The sequence below is a fragment of the Chiloscyllium plagiosum genome, unplaced genomic scaffold (assembly GCF_037043375.1).
Source record: "Chiloscyllium plagiosum isolate Xiang-an unplaced genomic scaffold, Cpla_swu_hap1 HiC_scaffold_12, whole genome shotgun sequence".
Classification (NCBI taxonomy): Eukaryota; Metazoa; Chordata; class Chondrichthyes; order Orectolobiformes; family Hemiscylliidae; genus Chiloscyllium; species Chiloscyllium plagiosum.
Genome location: NW_028270150.1, coordinates 45,957,595 through 45,970,016, shown reverse-complemented (window position 1 = coordinate 45,970,016; position 12,422 = coordinate 45,957,595). Strand labels below are relative to the sequence as shown.

The following is a 12,422-nucleotide window of genomic DNA, read 5'->3' as shown; positions in this document are numbered from 1 at the left end:
AAAAACATTTTTCTGTTTCGGGTAGAATGAAATCTGCATTAGTGAGCAAGAATGTCCTTTATGCAAGTATATAGGATAACTATTTCCAATTTTAAGTCACATTTACTCTACACGAGACTTCACAAAGTGCTAATGAGCCCTCAATCTAAATTTGAGTACAAAATGTCACTGTCTGTTTTACATCATAAGCTTGATATATTTGAAAGTTAACTAAACTTGTATCATGCTTTAGAATAATTATTTTCTGATGTCCCTCATATTTTACTCCCAGTCTGTTCTGCTATAACGTTTATTCAACACAAATTGGCTTTAACACAGTTGAAGAAGTTATACTGTGTTTATAGAACGCGAACTTTCCTTACCTGTGTTGGCTATCACAGTATTCCGGCCCCATTAGTTTAAATGGCTTGGCTACTGCGCGATTTTCTTATGCGAGATCGCACAAGAACAGAGCTATCATGTTTTATCAAAACTGACTGTAATTGAACTTTTCCCTTGTGTTGTATTCCGTTTTGTCATTGCTAAGTTCTAAGATTTGTGAATAAGAAAGAAAATTTGTTTGCTAATTTTTATTTTCTATGCGTCCTATAGAAGTTTGAAAGATAATTTTTTTTTCTGTAAGATATTTATATGGCGATACACCATTTTCAACTTTTATTACTTGTCTTTTAAAGTTCTGAAACATGATTCTTCACTTTTTGAAAGTGTTTCATTGCTTTGAACTAGCAAATATTGATACCAGTGTAACCATTGGTAATTGTAATTTTCTTCAATGTAGTTTGAAGCAGCATGGGTTCTGACAAATATTGCATCAGGAAGCTCATTACAGACCCGTGAAGTAATCAAGGCCGGTGCTGTGCCTGTCTTTATTGAATTATTAGCATCAGATTTTGAAGATGTGCAGGAACAGGTAACTGCCAGTTTACTGTTGTTAATCTTGTCTTCAAATCATTTTTATAGTGATGGATGTAAGTTTGCTCGTTGAGCTGGAAGGTTTGTCTTCAGACTTTCATCACCATACTAGGTAACATCAGTGAGCCTCCGGTGAAGCAATAGACAATAGGTGCAGGAGTAGGCCATTCAGCCCTTCGAGCCTGCACCACCATTCAATATGATCATGGCTGATCATTCCTAATCAGTATCCTGTTTCTGCCTTATCTCCATAACCCTTGATTCCACTAGCTTTGAGAGCTCTATCCAACTCTTTCTTAAATGAATCCAGAGACTGGGCCTCCACTGCCCTCTGGGGCAGAGCATTCCATACAGCCACCACTCTCTGGGTGAAGAAGTTTCTCCTCATCTCTGTCCTAAATGGTCTACCCCGTATTTTTAAGCTGTGTCCTCTGGTTCGGCACTCACCCATCAGCGGAAACATGTTTCCTGCTGCCAGAGTGTCCAATCCTTTCATAATCTTATATGTCTCAATCAGATCCCCTCTCAGTCTTCTAAACTCAAGGGTATACAAGCCCAGTCGCTTCTGTCTTTCAGTGTAAGGTAATCCCGCCATTCCAGGAATTGACTTCGTGAACCTACGCTGCACTCCCTCAATAGCCAGAATGTCTTTCCTCAAATTTGGAGACCAGAACTGCACACAGTACGCCAGGTGTGGTCTCACCAGGGCCCTGTACAGCTGCAGAAGCACCTCTTTGCTTCTATACTCAATTCCTCTTGTTATGAAGGCCAGCATGCTATTAGCCTTCTTCACTACCTGCTGTACCTGCATGCTTGCCTTCATTGACTGGTGTACAAGAACACCCAGATCTCTGTACTGCCCCTTTATCTAAATTGATTCCATTGAGGTAGTAATCTGCCTTCCTGTTCTTGCCACCAAAGTGGATAACCATACATTTATCCACATTAAACTGCATCTGCCATGCATCTGCCCACTCACCTAACTTGTCCAGGTCTCCCTGTAATCTCCTAACATCCTTATCACATTTCACCCTGCCACCCAGCTTTGTATCATCAGCAAATTTGCTAATGTTATTGCTGATACCATTTTCTATATCATTAACATATATTGTAAAAAGCTGCGGTCCCAGCACGGATCCCTGCGGTACCCCACTGGTCACTGCCTGCCATTCCGAAATGGTGCCATTTATCACTACCCTTTGTTTCCTATCAGCCAACCAATTTTCAATCCAATCTAGTACTTTGCCCCCAATACCATGTGCCCTAATTTTACTCACTAACCTCCTGTGTGGGACTTTATCAAAAGCTTTCTGATAGTCCAGGTACACTACATCTACTGGATCTCCCTTGTCCATCTTCAGAGTTACATCCTCAAAAAATTCCAGAAGATTAGTCAAGCATGATTTCCCCTTCATAAGTCCATGCTGACTCTGTCCTATCCTGTTACTACTATCCAGATGTGCCGTAATTTCATCCTTTATAATAGACTCCAGCATCTTTCCCACCACTGAGGTCAGACTAACTGGTCTATAATTTCCTGCTTTCTCTCTCCCACCTTTCTTAAAAAGTAGTATAACGTTAGCCACCCTCCAATCCTCAGGAACAGACCCCGAATCTATCGAACTCTGGAAAATAATCACCAACGCATCCACAATTTCCCGAGCCACCTCCTTCAGTACCCTGGGATGTAGACCATCAGGCCCCGGAGACTTATCAACCTTCAGACCTAACAGTCACTCCAACACCAAATCCTGGCAAATATAAATTCCCTTAAGTTCAGGTTCTTCAGCCACTGTTACCTAAGGGAGATTGCTTGTGTCTTCCCCAGTGAACACAGATCTGAAGTACCAATTTAATTCTTCTGCCATTGCTTTGTTCCCCGTAATATATTCCCCTGTTTCTGTCTTCAAGGGGCCAATTTTAGTCCTAACCATTTTTTGGCTTGCACATACTTAAAAAAGCTTTTACTATCCTCCTTTATATTATTGGCCAGTTTACCTTCGTACCTCACTTTTCCTCTGCGTATTTCCTTCTTAGTAATCCTCTGCTCTTTAAAAGCTTCCCAGTCCACCGTTTTCCCACTCATCTTTGCTATGTTATACTTTTTCTCTTTTAACTTTATATGTTTCTTAAGTTCCCTTGTCAGCCTCGGCCGCCCATGCCGCCTCCTGGGATCTTTCTTCCTTTTAGGAATGAACTGATCCTGCAACTTCTGCATTATACACAGAAATATCCGCCATTGTTCCTCCATGATCATCCCTGCTAAGGTGTTGCACCATTGAACTTTGGCCAGCTCCTCCCTCATAGCTCCATAGTTCCCTTTATTCAACAGTAGTACTGTCACTTCCGACTGTACCCTCTCCCTCTCAAATTGCAGATTGAAGCTTAGTGTATTATGGTCACTACTTCCCAATGGCTCCTTCACTTCGAGGTCTCTGACCAATTCTGGTTCGTTACACAATACCAGATCCAGAATTGCCTTCTCCCTGGTCGGCTCCAGCACCAGCTGCTCTAAGAATCCATCTCTGAGGCACTCCACAAAGTCTCTTTCTTGAGGTCCAATACCATCCTGATTCTCCCAGTCTACCTGCATGTTGAAATCCCCCATAACAACTGTAGTAACATCTTTGCGACAGGCCAATTTCAGCTCCTGATTCAACTTACATCCGACATCCAGACTACTGTTTGGGGGCCTGTAGATAACTCCCAAGAGAGTCTTTTTACCCGTAGCATTTCGCAGCTCTATCCACACTGACTCTACATCCCCTGACTCTAGGTCCCCCCGCGCAAGGGACTGAATATCCTTCCTTACCAACAAGGCCACCCCACCCCCTCTGCCCGTCAGTCTGTCCTTACGATAGCACGTGTAGCCTTGAAAATTCATTTCCCAGGCCCTGTCCACTTGAAGCCTCGTCTCAGTTATCCCCACAATATCGTATCTGCCAATTTCCAAAAGAGCTCAAGCTCATCCAGCTTATGTCTAATGCTTCGTGCATTCATGTATAGTATTTTTAATTTGTTACTGCTCTCACCCTTCCCATCAACCCCTATTTCACTCAACTGGTGTTACGGGCTATTTTCTATTTGTGTTTAGGTTTCCTTGGGTTGGTGATGTCATTTTCTGTGGCAATGTCAATTCCTGTTCCTTTTCTTAGGAGGTGATAAATGGGATTCAAGTCAGTGTTTGTTGATAAAGTTCTGGTTAGAATGCCATGCTTCTAGAAATTCTTGTGCATGTCTCTGTTTGGCTTGTCCTAGGATGGATGTGTTGTCCCAGTCAAATGGGTGTCCTTCCTCATCTGTTTGTAAAGATACTAGTGATACACTGGGACAACACATCCATCCTAGGATAAGCCAAGCAGAGACACACAAGAATTCCTAGAAGCATGGCATTCCAACCAGAACTCTATCAACAAACACATTGACTTGGATCCCATTTACCACCCCCTGAGAAAAAGAACAGGAAATGATGTCACCAACCAAGGAAACCTCAACACATAAATAAAAAGTGGGCCATACCACCAATGCTTCGCTGAAGACTCATTGATGTAACCTAGTATGGTGACAAAACATCTGAAAACTAATCTTCCAGCTCAGCTAGCAAACTTACATCCAGAACCCCAAACTGAACTACAAATCTTCTCAAAACTCACCATTTTATAGTGAATTTGTATGTTTTTTAGGTGATTAACGATGATTGCCAATTTAAAAAGAAAAGCAGCTAATTTGAGTCCTAGGAATAATTAATATTTCTAAAATAAGTGGTTAATTATGGACTAATTAAAAAAAATAATGGAAATAATTATGCTATTGAGCTATTTTTACAACAGTGGCAAGTTTATGCCCCTTTGCCTTTTCCTTGTTAATTAACTATCATTTTATACAGGTACACCACATAGTCTTATAGGAATCCTGTAAATATCTTCCAAATATTTTACAGGATGACTGTGAATGACGGTTGGGAAGGAAATTTAATGCCACTGAATAGAGATTCTGATTTATTAAATAAATCATATTAAATTGCCATTTAATGTTTTAGGTACCTTTAAGTTGATGCTCTGTCACTCAAATTCATTTGAGGAAATAAATTGGATAATATCAGTGCTGTTTCAGATCATAGCAGTTTCATTGTCTTCAACTAAGTTTTCACTTTTTATAGAGAATCATGGGAGATAAGCTAATGGTGTTTCAAGAAGTCATTGTCAAAAATTGGGTGCATTGCTAGATGTTTACAGCAAAAAAAAGGCCCTTTTTTAAAGAGCTGTCACTGTCCTTTAGGTTTATCTCTTTGGTTCTAAATATGCAGAATCACATGATAGGTGCATTCGCAAACAATTTTTCATAAGTTTGAAAGCAGCTGTGTATAAACCATGGTGACCGAGCATAGTACTAGACAGACAGTTGAGTGCTGACAAGATATTTGTGTCAGACCATAAAATGGAGGAGCAGATGGAGACCATTCAGCCCATGGAGTCTGTTGCACCTTTTGAGATCACAGGTGATCAGATACTCCTCAAAACAAAAATCAAAGACTGCAGATACTGGTAATCAAAGAAAAACAGTAATTGCTGGAAAAGCATAGCTGGTCGAGAAGCATCTGTGGAGAGGAAGCAGGGTTAACATTTTGGGTCCAGTAACCCTCCTTCATAACAGAATTTTCCACTCCATTTACTTGCTTTTATCCCATAACCTTTGATTCCCTTAGTGTTTAAACATCTACCAACTTCAGTCTTTTAAAATACTTAACAATCCAGCCTCAACAGCCTGTATGCTTTTTAAGAAAGATTACACAAATTTATAACCATCTGAGCGAAGAAATTCATCCTCTTCTGTCATAAACATGCAATCTCTTATTCTGACATTATGCTGTCTGCTCCTCAAGGAGAAACAACAGAAAAGGAAAAGACACTGACTTTTTGGTAATGTCCTGGGGAGCTGGTTTAAAATCTGACCTTGGCAGATGGTGAAATTCAAATTGAATTTTAAACAAATCTGGGATTAAGAGTGTAATGATGATCATGAAGTCTGAGTATCAGAAAAACCTACTTGATTCACTAATGCCCAGGAATTCTGCCATCTTTTCATGGTCTGGCCGACATGTAACTGCAGACTCGCAGCAATGTGGTTGACTTTTAATTTCCCTCCAGGCAGTTGGGGAAGGGCAATAGATACTGGCCTGGCCAGTGATATCCATTTTTAAAAATCATTCTGCATGTACTCTATCAAGACCCCCATTTTCAATAAGGCCACCTTATTTGTCTACATTTCAACAAGCATAGGCTGCAGCTATTCAACCTCTCTGCATAAGACAGCCTGTCCATACCTGAAATCAGCTTCCAAAGCCAGAATATCTTTCCTTAGTTAAGGGACCCAAAACTGTTCACATTAGTCCAGCTGTGATCTGACTAGTGCTCTATATGGTCTTAGCAAATCTACTTTTATACTCCAGTCCCTTTGAAATATTTCATTTCATTTGCTTTCCCTGTTATCTGCTGAACCTGCTAGTTATTTTTGTGATTCATGGACAAGGACTCCCAAATCCCTCAGATTGCAGAAAGCTTCAGAACCCTCCATTTAAATTACAGATAACACTTCGTTTATTAGATATGTTTAAAGGTGTAAGTAAGCATATCAATATCAATGGCGACCAGGTTCCAAATGATAACTAATTAATAAAGTTAGATTCAGGGTGAGTTTGCCAGTTGGATTCATAATTAGCTTAACAGCAGGAGACAGTGGTCGTGGATTAATTTTCAGTCTGGAGGCCTGTCACTAGGTGTCTCTGGGTCCTTCTCTTTGTCTTTTTTTATAAATGATTTGGATGAGAATATAGAAGGCATGGTTAGTAAGTTTGTGGACACCAAAATTGGTGGTATAGTAGACAATGAAGAACGTTTTCTGAGATTACAAGGCGATCTTGAAGAAGGAGTTTAATTTGGATGAATACGAAGTATTGCATTTTGGTACAGCAAACAAGGGTAGGACATCTACAAGTAATGGTAAAATCTTGCATAGTATTGTAGAACAGTGACACCTGGGGGTGCAGGTACAGATACTTTGAAGTTTGCATCACAGACAGAGTGGTTAAAAAGGCATTTAGCATGCTTAACTTCATTGCACACCACTTTGAGTAGTGGACTTTGGAAGTCATGTTCTGATTGCATAGGACATTGGTGAGTTTTCTTCTGGAGTACTGTGTCCAGTTCTGGTCACCCACTTATTGGAAGGATATTGTTAAACTGGAAAAGGTTCAGAGTATATTTACCAAGATGTTGCCTGGTATGGAAGATTTGAATTATAAGGGTAGGCTGGATAGCCTAGGACTTTTTTCATTGTAGCATAGAAGGTTGAGAGGTGGCCTGATAGTTTAACCCTACCTATACCCCTTAGTTTATAATGTTGGGTATCTTTAACCTAGGTTGGAGGATTTCAAGATTAGGGCGCTCAATTTTAAGATGAGGAGAGACATTTTAAAGACATGAGGCAAATGCTTCACAGTGTGGTTTGCACGTGGAATGAAAATCCTGACGAAGTGGTGGGTATAGGTACAATTACAATGTTTAAGAGAGACGTGGATAAGTATACGAATAGGAAAGATTTTGAAAACTTTGGGCCAGGAGCAGGCAGATGGGACTAGTTTAATTTGAGATTGTGTTCAGCATGGACAAGTTGGACTGAAGGATCTGTTTCCGTGCTTTATGACTAGTTCCAGAAGCTCATTTCACTATCTCGAATGTGCTGTGATTTCAAGATATGGATATCAAGCTATGTGAGGAGATGGGAAAAAGTGGCATTGAAGTAAAAGATCATCTGTGATTTAGGGGACAAAGTTAAAAATCTCAACACCAGGTTACAGTCCAACAGGCTTATTTTGGTCTCATCAGCTTTTGGACCACTGCTCCTTCAGGTAGCTGTGGAGTCCTTGATAAAGGAGCAGCACTGAAAGCTAGAGCTTCCAAATAAACCTGTTGGACTGTAATCTGTTGTTGTGATTTTTAACTTTGATGACACCAGCACCTCCAGATCCATGATTTCATTGAATAGTGCAGCAGGCTCGAGGGCATACTTTGCCCCATTTGCTATGTTCTCATGATTAATTTTCTTTTTAACCACTGATCAGTTGTCATTGCAGAGGCAGTAGAGAATGCATCTTTCAGTTGAATAATCAGTGATTTTAAATGTTTATTCAGGGCTTTTGTATCTGCTGTCTGAGTCAGTCAAATATAACATCTGAGGTTTTTGTTGCTCACTGTTTTTAATTGCAGGCAATCTGGGCCCTTGGCAATATTGCAGGGGACAGCACCATGTGCAGGGATTATGTGTTAGACTGTAATATACTGCCTCCTCTCATTCAGTAAGTTATTTTACATTTTTTTTTAAAAGTGTTTTAAGTAAACTAGAAAAAGCAGTCTTGTCATATATTGGGATAAACCAAATACATATCACATTAATTCCTGTTAGATATTGTTCTGTTCTCCGTTTTTATTAAACTTGTGCATCAGGTTAGAAGTTACCTACATGGAACTTCTCCAGTTTGTCCTTGTGTCTCTTAAAAGCACTTTTTTTTTAAACTTCAATTTCACAGGTGTGAATGCTCTGTAATGTTCCATCAGTTGACTAATTTTTATTTCTCACGTGTCAAGCTGTAGAAAGTTAATATGCAATTTGACGAAGTAATATGCTACAATGAAGCCTAATTCTGTCCTTTGTTCTCCAAGTTTAGACTTTTCAGCAGGATGCTTAGGAAAGATATAAAGAAGTCACCCTAATAAGGATTCTCCAAATACTAGGCCAATGAAGTTGTGGGTCACTTACAGGAATTGGCCATTCCTTGTCACTGCACAATTGAGTTAAAATCCAGACCAGAGTTTCAAAAAAGTATTATAACAAACTGGTAGACTCCATTCAGTGTATGCAGTTGTGCTAAACTAGAGAACATATCTCAGAATTAGCTTAACGAATTTATAGCCAAAACCCAGCCCATACTTTTGATAAGTCATAGAGTTATAGAGATGTACAGCATGGCAACAGACCCTTTGGTCAACCTGTCCACACCGACCAGATATCCCAATCCAATCTAGTCCCACCTGCCAGCACCCAGCCCATATCCCTCCAAACCCTTCCTATTCATATCTGGAAATGTGTTGCTGGAAAAGCGCAGCAGGTCAGGCAGCATCCAGGGAACAGGAGAATCGACGTTTCGGGCATAAGCCCTTCTTCAGGAACCGTGCCCGAAACGTCTTGTGCCCGAAACGTCGATTCTCCTGTTCCCTGGATGCTGCCTGACCTGCTGCGCTTTTCCAGCAACACATTTCCAGCTCTGATCTCCAGCATCTGCAGACCTCACTTTCTCCTTCCTATTCATATACCCATCCAACTGCCTCTTAAATGTTGCAATTGTACCAGCCTCCACCACATTCTCTGGCAGCTCATTCCATACACGTACCACCCTCTGCATGAAAAAGTTGCCCCTTGTGTCTCTTTTATATCTTTCCCCTCTCCGCCTAAACCTATGCCCTCTAGTTCTAGACTCCCCCCACCCCAGGGAAAAGACTTTGTCTATTTATCCTACCCATGCCCCTCATAATTTTGTAAACCTCTATAAGATCACCCCTCAGCCTCCGTTCCAGGGAAAACAGCCCCAGCCTGTTCAGCCTCTCCCTATAGCTCAAATCCTCCAACCCTGGCAACATCCTTGAAAGGGTTCAGAAAAGATTAACAAGTTTCACAACATCTTAGGATAGGAAGGAGACCAGAATTGGTTAGGCCACTGTTGGAATATTGCATGCAATGTCCTGTACAGCTGTGACATGACCTCCCAACTCCTGTACTCAATAATCTGACCAATAAAGGAAAGCATACTAAACGCCGCCTTCACTATCCTATCTACCTGCGACTCCACTTTCAAGGAGCTATGAACCTACACTCCAAGGTCTCTTTGTTTAGCAACACTCCCTAGGACCTTACCATTAAGTGTACAAGTCCTGCTAAGATTTGCTTTCCCAAAATGCAGCACCTCGTACTTATCTGAATTAAACTCCATCTGCCACTTCTCAGCCCATTGGCCCAAATGGTCCAGATCCTGTTGTAAACTGAGGTAACCCTCTTCGCTGTCCACTACACCTCCAATTTTGGTGTCATCTGCAAACTTACTAACTGTACCTCGTATGCTCGCATCCAAATCATTTATGTAAATGACAAAAAGTAGAGGACCCAGCACTGATCCTTGTGGCACTCCACTGGTCACAGGCCTCCAGTCTGAAAATCAACCCTCCACCACCACCCTCTGTCTTTTACCTTTGAGCCAGTTCTGTATCCAAATGGCTAGTTCTCCCTTTATTCCATGAGATCTAACCTTGCTAATCAGTCTCCCATGGGGAACCTTGTCAAACACCTTACTGAAGTCCAGATAGATCACATCTACTGCTCTGCCCTCATCAATCCTTTTTGTTACTACTTCAAAAAAACTCAATCAAGTTTGTGAGACATGATTTCCCACGCACAAAGCCATGTTGACTATCCCTAATTAATCCTTGCCTTTCCAAATACATGTACATCCTGTCCCTCAGGATTCCCTCCAGCAACTTGCCCACCACCGAGGTCAGGCTCACCGGTCTATAGTTCCTTGGCTTGTCTTTACCGCCCTTAAAAAATGGCACCACATTTGCCAACCTCCAGTCTTCTGGCACCTCACCTGTGACTATCGTTGATACAAATATCTCAGCAAGAGGCCCAGCATCACTTCTCTAGCTTCCCACAGAGTTCTCGGGTACACCTGATCAGGTCCTGGGGATTTATCCAACTTTAACCGTTTCAAGACATCCAGGACTTCCTCCTTTGTGTAATCTGGACATTTTGCAAGATGTCGCCATCTATTTCCCTACAGTCTATATCTTCCATATCCTTTTCCATAGTAAATACTGATGCAAAATATTCATTTAGTATCTTACAAGGTTGTGTTTTTAAACTGCAGCTTTCCAATCACTGGTCAGTGTCAAGATTTTAATCTCCATCTCTCGTAGTACTGATTCTTAATCAATCAACTTTGCCAAACTGATCAGGGAAAAACTACCTTTCTAGAAGTATTTACATAATGATTACCATATGTTCTGATTTTAAAGATGAAGAAAGACTTTTCAGATGTGCATTTCTGTACTTAAAATTATTTTAATGTTAATTATTTGTTTTAAATGCTTAGGCTGCTATCAAAACCTAACCGATTGACAATGACTAGGAATGCTGTTTGGGCATTGTCAAACCTCTGTAGAGGGAAGAATCCTCCTCCAGAATTTTCAAAGGTAGTATCCATCCAGTGACGCTGCAGTATACTTTGTTCTTTTGGGAGTGAAAATTATGATTTAGAGAACGATATTTCAATTCTATAAGCTGATAATCTTGTTCAAACAGTTTACATCTATAGGATGCTTGTTAAAATCTACTGACAAGTAGCCTTTTACTGTTGTTTTTAAGGAGTAAATTTGCAAATATGCAAGCAATCAATATAGAGCACTCTTCAAGAATGAAATAGATCATTGGCATAAATTGTTTGTATACATATCCAGAGTAATGTACCAGTTCATACCCAAAGCTCACCATGTGATTAAATGTTGAACCTTTGTGGAATTAGATTCTCTAAAGGAAAGTCCAAGAGTGAGACAACTTGACTTGTGAATCAAACCAATCAGTTCTGATGACCACTGATTTTCTGCCTCTGCTTTTGTATTGTGAAATGATGAAAGAGTGAAGTTTGAATATTTTATTTAATACTATGTAGTTTTGAGAGTTTGTTCTGAGCTCCAGTGAACAAGACCATGGAGTGTCATCACATAATTGATCCTACGAAAGCAACATTTGTAAATGATACTGGGAATCTGAAATCAAAATAGAACATGTTAAAATACCCAGTACATCGGGCAAGATCAGAAACAAAAGCAAAAAATTAACATTTCAACAACCTTGAATCCACTAATACCAGGGTTTCACCTCTGATGTAGGAGGGAGCACTGAATGAAATCCAGTGAGAAAGGGAAGGTAAAATTGGATGCATCTGCTGTACTCAATAACTGGCCAGTAAGTGACATCAAGAGACTTGGGAATCAATGTTACTGGGTAAATCAAAATTATTGGGCAATATAGGAAGACTTGCATGGACAATTAAAGGAAGCACATCCTAAAAAGACTTCTCTTTTTAAAAGTTGGAGAATCAATAACCCAGTGATGCTATTATAGAATTTTATTTGATCGTGAAAACACAATTATATTGGAATGCAGTGAAGAGGAACACGAAATAATTTTCATGTATTCAATACTCACTACCTAAATATTGATTTTTATAAAATATTACATTCAGATAACAAAATATTTGACAAATCACCCAAAGTACATGAGTTTTACCAGAGAACATTGCATTAAAGCAGCTAAGATATCTTAAAATTAGTTAGAAAGCTGCAAGTTTTGTGCCAGTTCTATATTTTTTTCAGTAGGCATTTAATTTTATTTTGTTCAGTCTC

At 40.1% G+C, this 12,422-nt stretch overlaps 1 protein-coding gene across 1 annotated transcript in view; it reads left to right on the top strand.

Moving 5' to 3' along the window:
* Positions 1-12,422, top strand: part of LOC122555210 (importin subunit alpha-5) — a 68,954-nt gene that overhangs the window by 40,243 nt on the left and 16,289 nt on the right. The window contains exons 6-8 of the mRNA XM_043700970.2: positions 779-910; positions 8,178-8,266; positions 11,111-11,210. Coding sequence (XP_043556905.1) covers positions 779-910; positions 8,178-8,266; positions 11,111-11,210 — 321 coding nt within the window. The remainder of the gene's footprint in view (positions 1-778; positions 911-8,177; positions 8,267-11,110; positions 11,211-12,422) is intronic.